Here is a 21,564-nt window from a genome sequence, read left to right on the forward strand (position 1 = left end):
GGTCCTTCCTACCGCCTGGAGGGTTTCCTGTTTCTATCTTACTAATCCCAAGTTAACAGTTAGAATAAAAAATACTATGTCAGTTTTAATTTTTAAAACCTAGTCACGTTATTTTTATTACTAGATGAAGTATCTCAATAGCTATCTTTAGAAAGCCATCTGCTTCTAGAAATCACGTGCTTTCAAGAATTAAAGGCTTTAACATCGAAATATTAAGTACTTCAAGAACACATTCTCTTACATTCATAGTTTGTCTTTAAAAAAAGAACTTACTGGTAGCTTTACATTTCAGTGAAAGGTTGAGTCTGCAGCTTCTGAAACTGACCTGTCTGTTCTGCTCTAGCTCTCTGAATGCTTCAGCTAACATTTGGTTTTTAATCACTGGCTGTTGCTATTCCACTATAAAACTCAGTTTACTTTTAGGGTAGCCCACTAAATGTAACATCGGTGGTGTTTTTTTCCTGTCTGTGATAAATATTTTGTAACTTCAATAGTGATAGACATTTGGCAGAGTTAGCAAATTAAACACAAAAATAAATAGCAGTAAATAGATTTCGCTCCAATACACGTGTAGGCTATTTCAGAATGACTTAGTTGTACAGTTGTCCTCCTCTGCCTCTTAAAGCATATCAAAGTATTCTGACAATGCAACATCACTATGTGCCAGTCTTTATATTGTTTGAAACTATGTAAAATGAAAAAATTTAAAAGTGACTTTTTCACCTGGATAATTTTCTCTCTGCTGACTTGAAGAATAAACTTGTATTTGTATATGTTGTAAAAAAAATAAATGGTTTAAGAAGACTCTTTCCTTTTGCCTTCCTGAACTGGCAAAGTACTGGCAAATGCCCCCTTGGAATTTTCAGAATTTAAATCACATCCAAATTTGCAACCACTTAGCAACTAAAAAGAACTACTGAAAAGCTATGGGAATGGCAACCTAAACAGACAAAAACACATGTATTACCATCAGTATTATGTAGGCAGTTTTGTAATCTACATAGTAAAATATGTATCTCCTAATCCATTAATATGTGTCTATTCCAAAAATGTTTGTGAATTTATGTCTAACTACTTGAAATTTGGTGAACTTGTCTGATTAATACTAAAAGTAATTTATTTTTATTTTAATATGTGTTTATAAAACTGTAAATATCAGCGTAAAGGACAAATGCCCTAGAGAAAAAGAAATGTTTTCTAATCATTTTAAGGAGCTTAAGTGACTTGAACAAAAGCTTTGCAAAACTTACAATCACTTGTCATGCAAAACTTGTATCATCTTCACATCATAGACTAAACACTATGAAACATATTAGCTGCCAGCCACACTCCCCTGTAGAATGGAATTCACATAACGCTAATACTCACTTTTAAGGCATTTCATATATTTTACTTACTGCTTGCAAAGCCAACATAGAGCTGAAAATGGATTCTAAATCAACCAGGCAATAACTAATATTCAGGGAATGAAGATTAAAAGAAGATTTAAATTCTTACCTTGAATTTGTCCAGTATTCTTGACAGCGATGGTTTATTGACGACATCGTAGTAGAGCATTCAATCATGATGACAGCTCAGAACTGGAATTCAGTAATCTCAATATGCCAATCCCAAGATTTAGTGGAGGGAAAAAAAACCCACCAAATGCAAAATCATTTCAAGGTAAGATAAATGGTTAGGAGACATCAGAAGAAAAAAAGAAAAAATGCAATACATACATACTCCAAATCTCTAGGTATCTTAAACATCAAAGTCAATATTATATTAACATTTCAAAGATATTTATTAATTTATCAACATTACCCAGTGATTTCTCAGAAACAAATATGTCTATATTTTGTTATAAAGATTAGAAAAGAGATAAACAAAAATACTATAATACATGGTTGCAAACGATTCTAAGTTACTAATGTGACTGTTCATTGTGGTTCCCAAGCTGTGAGAACATGGGCTCGGTGCTTCAGCGGGGAGAGAGAGGCCTTGTAACTCATGTGTGAAAAACTGCTGTTACATTTGTTGTGTGTTTCGATCTTCAAAAAAAAGCATACTTGAATTCCTTTAATGATGGGTGGAAATTTCTTTCAGCCATTGTTTCTCCATAATTAAGAAGCAAATGGAACGTGATCAATAGATACATTTACGACAGGGATGATTCCTTCAAGTGTTTAGCAAAATCCAATGGTTTGTGAACAACAGTCTCACTGACGTGCTGTTGAAGCTGTTTGTTTAGCTCTTCATCTATAAATGCATCCATTTGTGAGAATGTATCCTGAAAATTACAAAATATTAGTTGCATTACTAAACAAGGCCAGTATGTGTTTTCCATGCATAGCTTACATTAGCAGCCCTGTTTCTCTCCCATGCCCCAGTCATCCAGACCAGACCTATGCAACCAGCAGCTCAGGTGTGTCTGGCCTGCCAGTGTCCCTTGGCGAGCAACGAAGCGGTGTGTCAGGCAGTCCTTCGTGAGCTCATGTTTTTGGTGAGGATTTTTTGTTTTGTTGTAAACTGGGCTTTAGAAGAATACCTACTACACAGCCACAGCTTCCAGCTCTGACGGAGCTTACACACTGCTTCCCGTTCAACACACCTTATAAAAATAGATCAAGCATCTCTGATCAAGAGGCTAGTGAAAGCAGTAACGCTACCGGTAGAGGCTGAGAGTCAGAAAGGAATGCGCTGCCTCATGAGATGCTGTGTGGCTGCAGCCAGACCTCTGGGCGGCTTGGTGCTCAGACGAGAAGGTCATACACATGATTGATGTTAATGTCTTAACACTCACACAGTCAAGTACTTCGTGCACCCAGGGACAAATGAGACCCTCTGGTGGTGCACAGGGAAAGAAAACTCCAATTCAGAGCTTCTGTCAACAAGGGAGGAAGTGCTGACAGACAATGGCAGCATGGCACACAGAGAAAAACATGCAGGTCAGATAGGGTAAAACTTAAGATATTGCCAAAATTTGTTAAAACGAACCAAATAGCCAGAGAGTAAGCAAGACCCCAAGGTATTTTTCCCAATTGCGTCCATTGTAACCACCTATGGACAGTTTGTTCTCCCTGTTATCGTCCTCTTCCTTTGTTTCTGCTACCTTAAAGAGCTTGTGCACTAAAGCACTACGGAATCTCTCTCCTATCTGCTGTTGCCAGCCTTGTTCTGTCAGAGCCGCTGACCTAACACCTTAGGCAGGACAGACACATCAAGCAGTCATTGTAAAAGGACAGACTAGGTAAGTACAAATGCATTTTCAGAAGTTGCTGCTCTAAAATGGAAAAAAAAAATTGTGCTCTCAAGGCTCTAATTGACATTACCGAGTTACAAATTGGAGGCACTAACAAGGTTAATAGGTTATAATGTTTTCATTAGGAAGAAAGAAGATTAATGATAACTTTTTAAAGGACACACCACTCACTGGACATTTAATGGAGGTTGGCATCTGGAACACATCCAGTGCTGAGGATCTAAAAAGTGTTCACCCATTTCTCCTCTTTATACATTAGCTCTTTGTTCTCTTCAAATTTACACTTAAAAGCTATAAACTGACACTAATGGGGATCGGTATCCTTCTACATACTGAATCAACGGCTCTGGAAATCCAGCTGTCCTGCCAACGACCCACACTGGGGAAAGAGAGCTGGCTTTTTATTACTGCTTTTTGAACAAACACCAGTTCATCATTACAGAAAAGGGACAAGAAATCTGCACGGAACCACTGCAAAGTGCAAAACATAAGTAAAATAATAGCAACGAGACTCCTCTTGCTGCAGTAACTGATGCTATGGGAGGTGGAACTATTCATACAGCCTTTTTTCCTTCTTTATAGTCACTACTATCTTATGTCAGTTAAAAAAAAGCACTTGACATAGAAAACACAGAATCCAGAAAGCCAAACTAAGTGTGCTAATGCCTGGGCACTGCATAGTAAGCCAGCAGTTACAGGTTATATTAGTGTATCACATGGTTAAAAAAGGACAGAGAGATGAGATGGTACCTTTCTTCTCGGTGTTACTGACGCAACAGGAGGATTAAAGGTCATTCCTTTCATACTGTATGCCTCAAAAAGTTCTGTAGCAGGCCTACAGCAAAAACCACAGTGAAAGAAAGATGGCATTAGATACATTTCCAAATAATATCTCACCAAACCAAGAGCAGCTTCTCCCACGCTTTCTCCCATTCAAACTTTTGACCATGCTTTAAGAGACCGCCTCAGAGTAACGAGCATCACCTGGAAAAGATCAGAAGCCAACAGCTGGGGAACAACGCAAGTAAAATGTGTCTAAATACTCAGTAGGGGACAGAAGAAGAAATGGGAAACAAAACTGTTCTGTTGGCTTGCCAGAGCTCCAGGCAGTCACTGCTTGCCCTGTACATATTTGAAAAAGTAAAAAAAAAAATATGTGGATAAAGGTTATCTAGCTGATAAAATCCACCTGAATTTCCAACAGTTCCTTACCCAAAGGGTTTTATGAAAACTAAGCAGCCATGGGAGAACAAGGAAGACCATCACATGGGTCAAGAACTGGTTAAAAGACAGGAAACGGAGAACAAGAGTCTATGTTTTGCAATGGCAGGAAGAAACTACAGATTTCCACAAAGTCTGTGCCAGGACCTGTGCTCTTCAACACACTCAAAGATGAGCTGTACAGTACCAAGTTATTTGCGGTAGTAAGAATGAGCTGCCTGTGAAGAACTGCAGATAGACTGTATGACATGGTCAGTAAAATGGCAAATGTATTAACAACATACATCATAGAGAAAAGCAATCTCAGTGTCACATAAAACCAATAGGCTCTGAGTTGACCACTATCACTTAAGGAAAAAAAATCTTGTTGTTATGAAAGATACTTCCACGGGATTGTGCCCTTAATGCTGTTTGGAGTTGAAAAGAAACAGAAAACAGAATAGAAAATAGTTACATCAGTGTATAAATCCACAGATCACCCACATCTCAAATACTGCATCCGAGTCTCCAATTTCCTCATCTTGAAATACTTGAATTGCTAAAAGTTCGGGAACAGGCAACAAAGATAATGAAAAGTATGAAGGGAGGGACAATATGATAGAGGTCTACCAGGTCATGTGAGGCACAGAAAGAATGTATTAGAGCAGACTGTTCATTTCACCTCCCAGGGCAAGACCCAGGGGCTGTTAAATGATGCATGCTGGCACTAGGTTCAAAACAGAATAAGGTAGGTCTTAATGTAATGGGCTGTGGACTCGTGGAACCCTTACCAAACAATGCTGTATTTGCAAAATGAGAGCTCTGGTTCAAGGGACACTGAACAGTTTTGAGAAGAACTCCATGAAGAGGTAATAAACAGAGAATGGTATCAGGTTCAGAAAAGCCACCAGGCTGAAACCAGTCGGAGGCTAGGACACCACTCAGAGCATGTGTCTTACGTGCCTGCCCTGTTTTTACTCTTACTGAGGCACCTGCTTCCAGCCACTGCTGAAGACAGAAGGCTGAATTAGATCCTTAGACTGAACCAGGGTGGCTGTTCTGTTTTAACATACTATGGACCTTATGCTGAAACTTAGTTTCCAAGTTTATACTGGAGAGCCACGGTTCAGTGATCTTAATCCATATTCAGATCAGGGCTGCTGATGCAGATATTTTGCTCCTGTGGGAAGAAAGCACATTGCACTTTGAAATTTTTACCCTTGTCACAGCCTGGCAACAAGCCTCAAAAAAAAAAAAAAAAAAAAAAAAAAAGGGCAGCCAACATTCTGTACTGGCAGAAGAACAAAGAAAGTGAGCCTGAAGAACAGAATCTTTTAATTGTATGGATAATTATTTTTAGGGATTCCTTTAATAAAATATGAGCAACAGCTACTTTTCCAGGCACTCTTTTTAAAAACAGAACTCTTTGGTAACTCACCTTTGGCTCAAATCAAGTGGAAGAGCTGCTGAGCCTTCAGTTGGAGCTCCAACAATAAGGTGAGCTGCAAATTTCCGTACTGTTGGATGATAGTGTCTCTGAAAGAAAAGAAAGAAGGCAGCTGACCGAAGGGTAAGGGTAATGTATTTATCTGTGGATTCTCGCATTTATTTCCATTTCAGTAAGATGGAAGGTTCTGCTTTTGGTTTAGATAGAGAAACAGCACCCCAAAATCAGTTTCTGGGGTTAAGTGAATAAGAACACCCAGTCATACATTTATTCACTAGTATGTCATGCTGTGAGCATAACTCTCCAAGGTTAATCTAACTCCTACTCCCAGAAGGCAGAAGAAAAGGCAGAAGAAGCCCTCCTGAAGCCCCAAACTCTAAATCCTTGCTGGAATGACAGATCAAGGTGTCAGTTGCTCTCCAGAGAAGGACTGGACTACAAAGGAACTTAACAGATTGAAAAAGCCTCCAAAGGAGGTTTATTAGGCAACCTGCTGTAAGATCCAGTGTGGTGCTGTCACAGGGGATGTGTAACATCCCCTTTTGAGCTCATTCCTTCTCAATACCACTGTGCTGCTCTTCCTCTTTGTATGGAATAGGGTCATGTGGGCCAGATTTGATTGAAAAGCCTGAAGACCTCTGATCTCTATTTATGTAAAGCACGTAAAAACATTTAGCAGCTATTTACTGCTAACTTTTACTTCCCAAATCACTCAGTTACTCACTAACCTGCAGGAAATGCAGCTCCCACAGAGCTGTGTTCTGAGCATTGCAATGCTCTGGTTCATCTAGTTCTGGGAGATAAACTCCACTGCCTTGAGATTCGTTGTCTAGTAAGAGGTCCATTTTTGGGAATATCTACAACACACACACACACACAAAAAAAAGACTGAGTTGCTTCTATTACACATCCAATTAGAACATGGTTAAGTTCAGGATTCATTCCATGTTATTCAGTCTCAGCAGCATTTAAGGATACTTCATTTTCATCATTCTTGCTTAAGATGCTTCAAAATATTTTGCATAAAACCAGTTTGTCAAACAATTCAATAACCTTTAACCAGTAACCTAAAAATTCTAACGAGTAAAACTTACTTGCATTAATACCCTGTTTATTGCCAAGATCCCAACACTGGAGTTTGGAAGTACATGAAGAGTAAGTGTGGAAAGTCGTTTCAGGAAAGCAAGAGCTCGTTGCTGGGAAACTTGCTTTCTCCGCTTGGCAAACATGACATCCAGGCACTGGAGCACAATCTCTATATCATCATTGGTACGACCTCAAAAGCAGAATTTCATACAAAAAATAAATAACCATTTCAAGGAATACACAGCCAAATACTCTGCTATTGACTGCACACTGGAACCTGAGAAATAGCATGAAAGCTAAGAGGTTCAGACAGAGCACTAATGTGATACAGACATGAACATCCATCCTTTTTTGGTAAAAATAGTCCAGCCTTGAACAGAAAAAATGTATCATTGTTTCTGTGCTCCTTTCTAAGAAAATATTTGGTCCATCAAGAATGTCTAAACATTAGAAGCAGTTAGTGTTTTAACCCTAAGTGCATTCATTATATCACCTTTTATAAATTGTTAAATGGTAAAAGGATTAAGTCTTTTACCCATCCAGAATTCTAGACTGTTTTTTCTCAATCTTTTCTCCTTAGTGAATACAAATTTATGAATTTGATTATAATTATGTTAATTTCAAACTTTATAAGTATCTTTTTCTCCATAAACTATTCAGCTTCTCAAAATTATTAGAAAATTTAGATTAGAAAATTAGGTCAGAATTACAAAAATCAGAAATATAAACAAGAAGATTTCAGAAAATGGAACTTAAATTGAAATTATTTAAAAACTATGTTAGAAAAATTAAGATATTTTTCTCAGAGAAAGAATTAGAGAAAAAATACAGAATTTTTAAATTGCCAGTGAAAGAAACAATTTTAAGTGAAAAAACTTATACTGAGGACAGCATTCCCTAATGAAGTGACAGGATCAGAACCTGTTACCATGTATTGCAGTAATACTTCTAGTATTTGTATTGCAGTAGTGCAATGTGCAACTTGAGAAAAATGTAGATTAAAACGGACTGTACTCTTCTCAGACCTCAGATATCTTAAAGCAACTGTAGTTTATTAAGAATATATTAAGGCTATGATAGCAAATAAGCAGAATAAACATTATCTAGGTAAACAATGAAAATAAGAATCTGGCGTTACCTGCATGTAGGCTGAAGAGTGTCTTGTAAAGATGTGTGTAGAATTTCATCGGATCAATGTTAAGAACATCACCTATTAACATAATCTCAAATTAATTTACTATCAGACATTTACTCCCTTAACTTATCAGACAATATTAAACAAAAGTTTGTTTTTAAAGATCTCTTACCTTGACCAGAGAGTATATGAAAAGCACTGAGAATGCAATGAAGACTCTCACGATAGCTTAAACCCTAAGAATACAAAACTGATTAAGTACCCAAGAGAACACACTTTTCAGAAAACTGTAATAAAAGTAAGCTCAACTCACCCCAGATGCAATAAGAGAATGAAGGACAATCAACAGGTCATCAAAAAATTCCACATTTATGAGATGAGCAAACCTTGAATCAAAGATATTTTTATATTTAAGCTAGAGACATTATCTACAAACTCAGTTCAAACTATTTTGAATAGCCAAAACCCGCACCTTAAAAGCAGAGCTGAATCAAATGCTGAACATCTGTTATGTTCACATAGATGGACGATTCAGTCCCCAACTGCTAATCACAGTTTCCCTATAGCACTAGAGACATGCTCAGTGTTCTTAAGGAAGTAATCAGACAAAATAATGGAATCGCATCACACCCTGCTGGGTTTGCATCACACAAATTTCACATCACATTGAGATATTTCTAGAAGTAGGTGAAAACTTCAGCAGAGAAGTAAAAGAATTTCAACAAATGTTTCAGGGACAGTCTTCTCTCACTGCTTATAAAATCCCTTTCAAAGTCAAAAATCCCTTTAGTGCTTTATGTCTTTTCTAACACACACAAAATAAGGGACTCTGTTCTTACTTCGCAAGACCTTCTAGCACAGCTGGCAAAAGTGGAGACTTCTGAGCTTTCTTCAAGATTCGAAAGTATGTTACAAATACAATATTCAAGGTCTCTGTGTGCTGAAGGGAAGAAAACAAAATAAAATAATTAAGCATGGAAAACAGACATTTCTACTTCACTTAAGCTCAACTGAAAATGCTCCTCTCTGTCCAAGCCTGCCCTCAGGCATTCCAAACCAGTCGTCCTGGCACTGCCATCTCTGCTCTTCTTACGCTGAAAAGCTCAAGTCCTGCTCTCCTGCCCCCTTACTCTGTCCCCTCACCCTCTGCTAGCTACACAGCCTCTCTTCCCCTCAGTCCCTGCCAGCCACACTCCTGCTTTGCCTAAAGGCCACTCTGAGAGGCTGGGAACAGCCATTACATAGTGTCATATGGAACAGGGCACCTGGAGAATATATTCAAATACCTTTTTGCGCAGAGAACAGAAGGAAAAAGGAATGGCTAAGTTGGCTTTCCTGGGTAAACTGAGAGGGCTTGGTTTATTAAAACCTAGACCTCTGACACAGGCAAAATGTTTGTAAGCTGCTAGCATTATCTAGACGTGTGGCATGCTGACAGGTTGGGATGGAGGGGAGAACTTGATTACAACAGGGTTAGGAGCTCCTACTTTGCAAAAATAGGAAAATAATCTCTAAATTACTTACCAGCTTCAGTTTTTTTTCTTTACTTTCTGATGCTTCTGCTTCCAAAAGTTCTCGTTCCAGTTTCTCTTCTGCTTTCTTCCACTGAAAACATACAGTTAATTTTAAGACAACAAATTAAATGTTTCCAATCACCCTGGATATCCAGGTTCCAAAGATACCCAGAGAATAAATCTTCCATGATTATTACATCAGTCTGTGATGCTACAGGGTAACCAGCATAGATATATATTTCTTCCTACCAGAAACAACCAAAGGCATTATCAAGATGAGAGAAAAAATTGGGAAGATAATTAAATTCCCTGTAGAGCCTCATAAATGTTCAAGTACAATGCAAACACTAATCACTGATGCTGAGAGTTAACAACAGCAACCGGAGAAGCACAATCATTGCTAGAACAAATTGCTACATCGTCAGTGAAGTAGAGCATAAGAAGGGACGTCATACCTTTCTTTGCATTCTTGAAAGATTTTTTCTTTTCTCTTTGTAAGTCATGAACTTTTTCTTTGGTGCAATGTCTTCAGAATCTTTTTGTAATTCTACTTCCTTAATTCTTAAGTGAAGAAATACTTTTAACACCTATTGTAAAATAAAATACAATGAAAGGTGATCCACAACAGAGGAATGAAGGGTAAGAAATCCTGCATTCCATTCCAGCTAGTGGACTTTGCTGCTCAAAGGTTCTTCTGTTTACTCCCTGCCTCTTCCTTCATTCTCTGCTCCCAGTCCCTTCCCCACCACTGTCCATTTCTATCCATTCCTCCACTCGCCTCTCTCACTTCAAGTGTCCCTGCCTGACTTAACCCATGTTTCTGTCAGGATCTGATCTCTTCCTCCCAGTCTCCTTCCCTTGCCCCATCTCTCTCTCTGTAATCCTCCGGTTCAGCCCACTTCCAAGCTGCTTGTATTCTGACAGTGAGGTAATTGTTTGTCTGTAGCCAGCAGCTGCACTAATTTTAACTTTCAGATTTTTTTTAAACCATTGACAGAAGAAAATTGTGTAGTACAACAGAAAGACTCTTACCTCAGGTCTGACATCGTAATTTCTACCCCTCACAAGACCAGAAATGACCTTGACTACACCAAGTGAAGCATAGCCCAACTTGTCTTGTTTAAACAGCTTCTTAACTGCCTCAACGCACAGTTCAGAAATCTGAAAAGTGAATTCAAACAGATTCTTCTGTAAAGTCAAGTTCATGACAACAGCTAACTGATAATACCAATGGCATTTACTAATTAGAAAATGGACACGGCCTGTAAAATAGTGAAAAGATAGAGCCACAAGATCTGGGTATTGCGGAATAAAGCTCAGAAATGGATCATTTTTCATACAAAACAGGAACTCTTTCCCTAATCAGAAAATCACTTACCATTTTTGAGGCGTCATTCATGAGTGGAACAATGAGAACAATAATGTTGTTGTGGAAGTTAAAGTGGGGTAGGGCCACAAGCAGCTCACACAGACACTTCACTGCAACCTCTGCTAGACCTTTATATGCTTTTAATGAGATGACATTGCTTTTTTTCAACTTCCTTTGTTTCCAATCTGCACAAAATATTATTTTTAGTGATTACTGTTCAGAATGTAGGGGAGATTCTAAATATTTACATTTTCAGTTATTGCAGACATTCTCCTGCATACTTCATTCAAGCACAATTTCAAAGACAGCAGGTAGCATTCAATCAGAGGGAGGAAATTGTGATGCCATTTACTACAAAAATTGGGAAGCATTAACTGTACCTTTAATTGTTTGCTCCAAATTTTCCAAGTAAAATTTATACTGGCTCACAAGGCCTTCTTCAAATTCTCTCAGTTTCTGAGTTTCTTTTTTAACCTGTAAGCATAAAACAAATGAAATTTTATTTGGAGAGCTGAATCCTGAAATTAGCCAGTTGTGGGGAAAAAAAAGATGTTTTAAAACAAATAACAGATACCTAAGTAGTTTTTTCTTTCAGACAGAAATTCCTGGAAATGTATTAAAAATAAAATATTTACACATATTTCTCTAAGTGTTCTTGTGCTCACAGGGCCTTTCCAACTAGGCCTATTTCATTTCTAGGGACTGAAGTGAAATTTGTAACTAGATGTTATTTTAAGGCCATGACTCTAAACTGCACTACCTGTGTTCAAGAAACCTTCTACAGAATTGGTTAAAAAAAAGCTCCAAAAAACAAGTTACTCTGCATTTGTTCAGCAAATTATTGAATACATTTCAAAGAAATCTGTGCCAGTTAAGTGACAATGCTGCATAATTTACTTTCTTTCTAGTTCTCTTCAGTTTAATACAAAACACCATCTTATTCCAAGGTTTATGATGAAAGTCACCCAGGTTTGGTATACTACTTTCATATACTATTTTTTTCTCCATTATCACCAGCACGTCACCTGCTTATTGAAAGAAGTACATAAGAATTAATGGTTCAAAACAAAGACCTCTGCCCCTGAAAGCATCACAGTTTCAGAATTTCCACAAGAACTTTTGTATTTGTGTCACCCTTTGCTCAAAACTATGAATTCATATTCAACAAATCACTATTAATATTTGGCATAACTTAAAAAAAAATCTGAACTACTCACAATACTCTATAAAGAAATTTGGTATTTCACCTTGGTAGCCTTTTCTGCTTCAGTTAGAGGCCGAATTTTATAAGAAGGTGCAATATCTTTGAATATTTCCATCAAAGAAACCATGACCAGCTTCCGAACAATCACAGCCACATTAGGATCCTGTTCCATCAGCATGGCACGCAGCTCCTTCAACTTTTTAATCTGATTAAGAAAAGAGGCAAAGTCAGCTGAAGACCCCCCCACAAACCAATGTACAAGCCCAATGTACGTTTCAGCAAAAGACTCCCACAAGAAATGTGCCCCGTTTTTAAGTAATAGAAAGAGAAAAAAATTAATTCAGCAGTTACTCAGACTCTACTTAGCACTGCATAAAGAGCCAAGAAATGCTAGATATTCCAATAAGATTTTTATCTTGGGAATGTTCAAACTACCCTGATATTACAAACTTGCACAGAACTACAGAAAATAATTACCATATCCTGAAACACTGAGAACTATCAGATACAAGCATGAAATCAGAGCTTAAATAAGGTCATGCTTAAGTAACAAGGTAGTTTGGACAGGAAATATCACAGACAGTACTTCCTAAAACCACAAGTATTCAGAGGGACAAATTACTCCTGGACGGCACAAACACAGTCACCTGGATCTTCACCTGATTCAGATCCTTTGTACCAACCTATGGCAGCAATTTCACTGTTTGCCACCCCCTGAGAAGCGATACAACACGGACCTTTTTCCTTGTTCTACTCATGTATTTTTCTGCTTTTGCTATTGTTTGATCACTTCATATATTTATTTATTGACTTCCTACACAACACGGGCACATGCATGTTAAGTAAATGCTACCTACATTGTTGTCTGGTTCAGAGAGAATGGCCGATGCTAAGGCAGCTATGCGCATCTTCCTTTCCTGCAGCTTTTGCCTCCTTTGAGCAGCCATTTCCTCGGCAGTGAGAACGGGCAGGGGTTCTTCATTAAAGTCTAGCACAAGGTGTGAGAGTTAGAAAGGAAGCTCACTATGCAAGCCACTTAACAAATACCATATTGCAAACTACAGTTCCAGATACTGCTTTCAGATGGGTACTGCGATAACCCCACACAAGGGTAACACATGCCACTCCACAGTAAAATAAGCTTTAAGAAGGACCTCGCTAGAGCTTATATTAAGCCATAGATTAATTTTTCCTCCACTCCAAAATCCTACACTTGCAAAAAGAAATGGACCGAATGTTTTTCAGTCTGCAACTGGTACTCCCTAAGTACAGCAGCAACACATACTCAACATATGACCCCAACTGTGCCAAGAAACTGCAGCACTCTGCAATTTGCAGCAAATTATTCACCATTCACTTTTTCTTTTAAAAATACATCTGTTTTGTGTTTTCTGAGTATTATTTTGCTTCTAGTATATCCTTCCTCAACTTCAGATTATCTTTAGGGAATAATGACCCAGAATTAGCAGTGTTAAAACTGCAACGACTCTCTTACTGGATAGCAAACTACAAATCGAAATCTGAATTTCCTCGTATTCTGATGCTTTAAGTAAAAATTTTCAAAAACAAGGACAGACACAAAAGCCTACACAAGTCTGTGTCCTGAACTGCATTTCAAAATGATCGCAGAGTAATCAAACTAGAACCACAGCATATATTCTTTAAGTTAAGACCAAGATTTCCCTTCTAACTAACAAATATGACACAACAACAATAAGGAACTTCTAGCAAATATCAGTTCCAGGTGAAAATAAAAATAATTTTGAAGAAAAAGATTCTGAAGCCAGCTGTTTGTCAGGTCCTGGGGTCCAAACAGGTAAGAAAGCCAGTTCAATCACTGTTACGCTTTGGGGGCAACATGGTAGTGAACATATTCAAGAACACCCTAAATACAATACACTTAAATTACAAACTTTCTTAGGGAACAGCAAAGTACTTTTCAGTTATGTCAGTGACTTGGTGTCCTGGTTTCATCTGGGATAGAGTTAATTTTCTTCCTAGCATCTGCTGTGTTTTGGATTTCATATGAAAATAATGCTGATAACACATATTGTTTTAGTTGTTGCTAAATAATGCTTATATCAAGTCAAGGACTTTTTCAGCTTCCCACAGAAGCTGAGAGGGAGCACAAACAGGACAAGCTGGCCAAAGGAATATTATACTATAGATGTCGTGCTCAGTATATAAATGGGGGTTGGCTGGGGGCAGGAATTCGCAATTGCTGCTCAAGACAGGCTGGGCAATTGATCAACAGGTGGTGAGAAACTGTATTGCATCGCAATTTTGTATATTCTTTTATCATTATTATTATTATTATTTTCTCTTCCCTTACTGTTCTCTTAAACTGTCTTTATCTCAACCCACGAGGTCGGGTTTTTTTCCCTTTTCTCCCTACCCTACTGGGCGGAAGATGGAGAATGACTGAATGGCTGCACGGCCAGCTGGGGTTAAACCACAATGACTGAAAAAAACCCCACCAACAAATCAAAAAACACTCAACAAAAAGAAAGCATGACATTTTATTACCCTCTGCTTCCTCCATTTCTTCTGCATCCTCTTCTTCATCGTGTGCAACACTGAGAACTGCAAAAATAGAGTGTCTAGTGTCAAGCATATAAACAACACTGTGGAATCTTAAAAGAATAAATTATATACATCTTAGCTACTACATCATTTCCAGAATCTGTGTCTCACCTGGCTTTTCCATAGTTTGGGGAATAATGCCACCCTTGTCTTTGATGGGGAGCAGATGGATGAGTTCTTTTTCTGGCTCAGTCTGCATGCGTCTTGGCACCTTCTCGTATTTGTCAATCACACTTTCATGTTTTCGTTTTTTGACATGAACAGGTTCACTGAAAAATACAAGGCAAACTAAATGAATTAGCCATCTAATTAGACATGAACCATGTATGACAGTATACTAGCTGGATTAAGTGTCCGCACTTAGAAAAATAAATAATGGCTGATCTTATTAAGTGGAACGTTTGAGTGTGTTCACCATTGACAGCACTAGTCACCACTCAATCAAACAATGTTAATGCGGATCTGTACAGGATCTTTAAATTCAGGACAATACAGTGCTTCCCATCTCCTTTTTACAGGATTCTACATGTAAAGCGAGCAAAGAAAAAATAAGATTTAGTTAATCTGGCAGGTTAGCCAACTTCGTGAATTTTGAAATGCTGTCATATGAATGTAAACACACACACATGCAAAATACTTGATTTTCAATTTACAAAAAAAAAAAAAAAATCAAAATTGGTGTAATTGCTTATAGTACAAGCACAATATGAAGTGTCTTACCTGCATATCTTACTAAAAAACTAAAAGCCAGTAATAAAAAATCACATTGTTGAAGCCACATGGTCTGTCTTCTAACAGGAATACTGCTTTTGTTCTTCTAAGGGGCAGAGTTTCAACTATAGACATGTGAAGGACTCTGAAAGCTCTGGGCTCAGAAACTGCTAGGCTTCAGAAAATAAAAATCACTTGTATGAAAAGTAGTTTTATATCCCAGAGTCTACCCGGATTCCCTGCACACACAACCCAGTCACCCTACATGTGCATCGTAAGGACAGTGCACCAGCCTCACCCTTGCCGTCCCTGTGCAGATCAAACCTTTCCTGTGTACCCAAATCCTACTCAATGAGCACAGGAATTCTACACATCTGTGACTGATCTGTTGAGCATACAGAAAATATAGCTGCTGTGAAAACAAGGGAAATTCTGGGTCATACCAGACATCTGGAAACGCTAGTACTAGCTGATGGGTTTTGAGACGGCACTGCTACCATTCATGTAACAGTGAAGGACTCCAGGACCCTTCAAAGTAAGGCAACAGTGAACAAATCAGATGAAACTTGTAAAGGCAAACATCCTTACGAAACATGATTTCAGCCCTAGAATATTAAAAATTTTGGAAAAGAGTAATTAAAATAGAAAGATGCAAAGTACAAACTATTAAGATCTCAGCACAGCCTGTTTCTCACCTAGGCCAGAGTGCCGTTTTACCTGCCTCCCTCCCCACTGTGCTCCCCCACTGCATGAGCAGGTGCCCTGGCATGGCTGAGGCTCACTGAAAATGTAACCCTTAGCAGTCCTGCCATGAAGTACTCCACCAGCAAGCAAGCAGGACTAGGGCCCTCACACTCAACTAACAGTCCAGTGACTTCCTTAAGATGGCCCACAGCCTCGCTCTCCCCTACCCTGCCTTGACATCCCAGGCAAGGCTTAACCAGGATGTGATCATGAGTGGGTCAGTCCACATTTTTATTTATGCCTACTCCGTGTTAACTTTTACCACTACTGCTGTCACTTTTCTACTCTGCTCACTGGGAAAGCCTGTGTCACACCCCACTCTCCAAGGATAACAGAAATAATGCAGTGTGGTGCACCACCCTTCTGCAGGATCTGTTCCTAACCTGCACATAAGTATGTAAGAACTTAAGTATTTAGTCTGTGCTAATATGAACATATAATTTGTAAGTGAGATAATATTTGACAAGTTCTTGAGAATGATTATATTTCATCAAAGTAAAGCAGATTAAAAAGACAAATTCTCCAATTTAAGAGAACACTGTGAAACAAGCTGAAAGCTAGTAACAATAAAATAGGTAAAAGAGCAACTACTTCCATTGTGGTTTTCCACTGTTCTAAAAATGCCTTGTCATAATGAATGCAAGACATGTAAAACCACATCTTGCAAAATGTCACTAAATAAATATACACAACAATTTTTTAGTTTAAACTTATGTGACATCTAGTTTGGTTGGGGGGGAGTTTAAAAGTAAAACTATTTTAACTCAAGAATTTGCAATGTGGCTACAAAAAACCATATAATAGCGTACAGCACCATTGCAACTCTGGAAATAAAAAACCCTTCACTACTAAATTATTAATTAGTAACGATATTTACTAGGGACTAATTTACTAGACTAAATAATTAATTAGTAACTATAACCAGCATTAGCATATTAATTTGTACTGGGATTAGCAAAAAAAAACCAAACCCTGGAAGAAATGCTCTCTCTTCTTCAAAACAATGAAAAAATTATTTTTGCTCATTTCAACATTTAGCCTGAAACAACTGCTCTACTACTGAAGAAAACCAAAGTTTACAGGGCAAGTTAAAACCACCCTATAGCAGGCAGGCATACAGAGTCTTTTCACAGTCACCAGAAAAGGTAAGTTAAGATTTTCAATCAATCATGTAACCAGACTACTCTGTAGAAGTGTATTTGCAAAGACTTATGATTATACAACTAGGAGCACTATCTTTCTATGCGTTTCATTGTGAAGTCTACCTAACACCTTGCTCCAGAAAACTGGTAATGAATTTTTTGTATGAATGTTTTGGTGTTGCATGTGTTTACAGACATGGCTTCTAGAACCTTTTTTTTTTTTTTTTTACAGCAATTTGCAATCCAATACGGAAAGTACAGTGGCCCAAAGTCCAGGGAACGTCCTGAATACTCTATCTAGAAAAAAAAAAGACTGTATACAGATTAAAGCATTTTTTCCAGTTTGATGAGCGCTATTCATCTCACAGCCAGGGACCTCACAGGAGGGAACACCATGTAGAAACAGTATCCTGAAGGTCAGGCAGAGCAGGTGAATGTACTGATACACACCAATACATTAATACTGAATGTACTGACAGATTAAGGAAACTCTAAACTGGAACTGAAAAGAAACACCAGACTGAAAGTGACCTCCTGATGCATGTATTACATTACATATAACTACACATTAACCACACAAAACTGAACTGGTACTAAAAGTAGACATCACAATGATACTCACTTAGAAGAAAGATCTCTGGTTAAAAAGGATGCCTTTTGAGCCAAATCTTCCATTAATTTTAAGTCATCTTCATCCATCATGTCCAGTGGAAGAGCATCTTCTTCCTCCTCTTCTTCCCGTTTTTCAGCTGTTTTAGAAGATGATGTGTACAGATTAAGATCGGGTACATATATTCAAACTTAACTGCCTACACCTGTGAGACCATTTTACACCTGACTTCAGCCTGGAGTTCATTGCCCTTCATGCATGTATTTTGTGTTATCCAAGAAAACTGCCCCTTTATTGTGACATCCAATAATGATTAAACACATTTCTACCATCTCCAGCTGTCAGATCTTGTTGCCAGAATGGCTACACTTTCTATTTTTCATAACTCGCCCTTTTATTCCTTCAGCAAGAAGAGCAATTATTTGTACACAGAAAAAGAAATGTGCAGCAGGATATTTAGTAACCCTCATACCTTTTTGCTTACAAAAATAACTCTGAGCAAACACTTACCAACTTTTTTTTTCTTGCATTCTTCCAGTGGAAAAGGTTTTCTAGAGATAGCATCTCTGACAGCCTCCCTTAGTTTCTTTTGTTCTTTTCGATACTTCTTAGCAGCGCTCTGCTGCTTGTACTGTTTATTCTTTAATTTGTTGTCAAGTTTTATTTTACTAGTTCTCAGTAACTTGCGAAAGCTTGGAACTCGCTTTGTGTTTTTTCTCTAGGAAACAAACAGAAAACTACAAGTAACTGACATGTTCATAGCCTTTGTGAAATTTCACTGTTTCAGATCTCATTAAGTTCATTATCAGGGCTGACCAACGTGTTTCTTCCAAACAGTATCGTGAGTTGGCTCCAAATTTACCCAACTGCATTACATTTTTGAAAAGAGACCTGTGAACAATGATTTACAGAAACATTCTTTGATAACTTTTTTATTAAACCCTAATGTCCATCACTTTTTAGACACATGAACACTCAAAGTATGGTAAACAGATTGTTAGTGCACAGTTCTTTGCCCTGTGTGCTTCCAACCACTCTGTTTTTCCTCTATTGAGGATGCTGTTCTTTCTCAACACACGATAAGGTACCAGGTACCTTAGGGTACCAGTACAAGGCCACAGCCTCAGGCAAATGTCCTCCTGCAGCACACTTCCCCAGGCTGAGCTTTGCCTCCTGCCCCGAACTCTCCATGACCGGTAGCTGCATGGAAGAGAGGAGGCTGCCCGCTGCAAGGCTCAGAACAGCATGATCAATACAGGCACCAGGTGACAAAACCACACAATGCTCCCACAAGCGTTCGCAATGGAAATGGACGCCGCACAGCTTACCTACTGAGGGGCATGGGACGGAAAGAGCTGCAGAGAGAAGTAGGCCATCATGAGAGTCTTGGGGGGGAGGGGGGGACAAGTGGCTGGACCAGTGTGGGGCTCCTCGAATCTGGAATTGTTACCAGTTCACCTTTGTCTTCCCCTTTTAGATTTGACTCTTGGGGAAGCGCTGAAGAGACGGAAGCAACACTGACGCTCGCCCCTGCGCCTACAGACAGCGCTGAGCCAGAGCAGCTGCCGACAGCGACGCCGCTGCCCGGGGCCGGCCCGGGCTCTGTCTTCCCGCTCCTGCGGCCGCCTCACCGCCGAGGCCGCGCGGGCAGGACAGGCCGCGGGCTGCCCGGCTCTCCGTCACCGCTCCGACACCACGCTCCGCAGTGGGACCAACCACGGGCCTGCATTTCCTCCTCCATCCCTCAGTTTTAGTAAAAAAATCCCCTTCGATAGACCCGTCGCCATAGGAAAGCTACCCCCTCCCGAGGAGCCCGCGGCGGAGGCCCGGCGGCTGCCCCCCCCCCCCCGCCCCATTCCCCGCACCGGCCGGGCCGCCACCGCATCAGCCCAGCCCGGAGCGCCCCGCGGCAGCACACGGGGCAGCGGCAAGCCCGGACCACCTCCCCCCGCTCCCCCGCGTCCCTACCCGCTTCATGGCGGCGGCTCCGAGCGCGTGCTGTGCCGGCGGCGGAAGCGGCGGGGCCGAGCCGAGCCCAACCCCCCCCCCGCCCGGCCGCAGCCACAGCGCCCCCTGGCGGCGTTGGTGAGGGAGAGAGGGGCCCCGCCGCGGCGGGGTGCCGCTCCCGCTTCGTAAGTAAATAAATCTGTTTTTTTTAAATGCTCCACCCTCTGCCCCACACCAAAGCGCTCCCTCCGGGAGTAGAGTAGAACCTGCGAGTTCGCCTCCGAGCCCCAAAAAGAGCAGAGCTGACCTCAGAGCGCGCTACACGGCCCCTCACCTCAGCTCCTCGGGGAGGCAAGAAATCCAAGCAACAGAAGTACGGGGACCTAGTGCAGAACCCAGCTCGGTTTCCGTCAGTACAACGCTGTCCTCCAGCCCCTCTCTTGCCCTACTTAGCAGCGACTTAAGGAGGAATGGGAGAAGAACCACCACGCACGTCTGCTATAAGTTTTATTTACAGAGGAATTGGTACTAGTGGTCTTAAAGGAAGGCTTGATCCTTCTATTTACAGTTATATACAGATTTATAGTTGAAAAGTAAGAAAACTGTACAAGATAACACAAAAATATAAGACAAATTGGATCCAATTAAAGTAGTGAATACATAAGTTAAGAAAAATCTGACATTTAAATTTCAAATTGTAATGTTATGAGTAGCATATACGTAGTTTTTAACCAGATAGCAATGTAAGTTACACCACACTAAATCTTTACCCCAATTATGTAGACTCTGCTTTTAAACACTAGACAACCGGAAGCCTCCTGCACTTAGAAGTACATAATGGCAATTTTGACTTGATTTCCACAGAGGGACCAGTTACAAAAACCCACATGTAAGGAATTTATTTACATTAAATATTAGCAAAAATGGACCAGGAGAGTGCAAGTGTTCCTCACCTGCAGTGCTATCCATTTTGAATTTCCATCCCCTACAATCACAAATTGTTGTAAAGCATCTTTGAGAATAGGAAATGTTTAAAAATATCTGCTGTGACACATGCCATATGACCTTATGTCTCACAGTTAAAAGATGTTGAAGAATTAAGTATCACTAAACCAGATGGTATTTGGATTTCAGTATTGCACACTAATAAAAGATAGTTTCAAAAACAATTCTGTGTCTGCATTATTCTGAAGTGTTAAAAGTGGCTACTCCTTAGACAACATAAAGTCTGCAGATAGCTTTGTCAGGTTCTAGTGTTCACCATTACATACAAGTATTTGTTAGCTGGAAATGGCTCAACAAAATAAAACTTCTGGTGGCAAAACCCTTTCACAGAATACCCACTCCATTTTTAATAGGCTGCACAACCAATACACCAAAACAAATGCTTAACACCACTGGCTTTGAAAGCTGTACAGTCTGAAAATAATAGCCCTGATCTTACCACTGTTTAAAATTCAGATGATTTTTGCTCTAACAGGTTTGGGCACAATACTTCTGCAGTTCCTGAGTTAATTACATTTGCCCAGACTGAAGAATGAAGCTGCAACTTAAAACAAACAAGTAAATAAGACAATACCCTTTCCCAAATTTTTAACCATCTTGCACATAAACATACCAAGCAACCGTAT

General features: G+C 39.5%; 1 protein-coding gene across 1 annotated transcript; it reads right to left on the reverse strand.

Moving 5' to 3' along the window:
* Positions 1 to 1,164: 1,164 nt before the first annotated feature.
* NOC3L (NOC3 like DNA replication regulator) lies at positions 1,165 to 19,984 on the reverse strand. The gene is made up of 21 exons (XM_082486353.1): positions 19,955 to 19,984; positions 18,497 to 18,704; positions 17,999 to 18,125; positions 14,891 to 15,048; positions 14,723 to 14,779; positions 13,054 to 13,184; positions 12,240 to 12,401; positions 11,373 to 11,466; positions 11,002 to 11,177; positions 10,656 to 10,784; positions 10,079 to 10,210; positions 9,634 to 9,714; positions 8,949 to 9,049; positions 8,423 to 8,495; positions 8,282 to 8,345; positions 8,113 to 8,184; positions 6,983 to 7,164; positions 6,617 to 6,745; positions 5,880 to 5,977; positions 3,992 to 4,076; positions 1,165 to 2,269 (listed from the first exon to the last, which is right to left on the reverse strand). Exons 1-21 carry the CDS (start codon positions 19,961 to 19,963, stop codon positions 2,138 to 2,140), a joined length of 2,400 nt encoding a protein of 799 aa, XP_082342479.1. The 5' UTR covers positions 19,964 to 19,984; the 3' UTR covers positions 1,165 to 2,137.
* Positions 19,985 to 21,564: the final 1,580 nt, after the last annotated feature.

This window comes from Vanellus vanellus (assembly GCF_965231255.1).
Source record: "Vanellus vanellus genome assembly, chromosome: 7".
Taxonomy (NCBI): Eukaryota; Metazoa; Chordata; class Aves; order Charadriiformes; family Charadriidae; genus Vanellus; species Vanellus vanellus.

Coding starts and splice junctions, on each gene's coding strand:
- NOC3L (XM_082486353.1), bottom strand. Junction 8,185..8,281: donor TCATATACTCTCTGGTCAAG/GTAAGAGATCTT, acceptor TTATGTTAATAG/GTGATGTTCTTAACATTGAT. Junction 6,746..6,982: donor TAAACAGGGTATTAATGCAA/GTAAGTTTTACT, acceptor TGTGTGTTGTAG/ATATTCCCAAAAATGGACCT.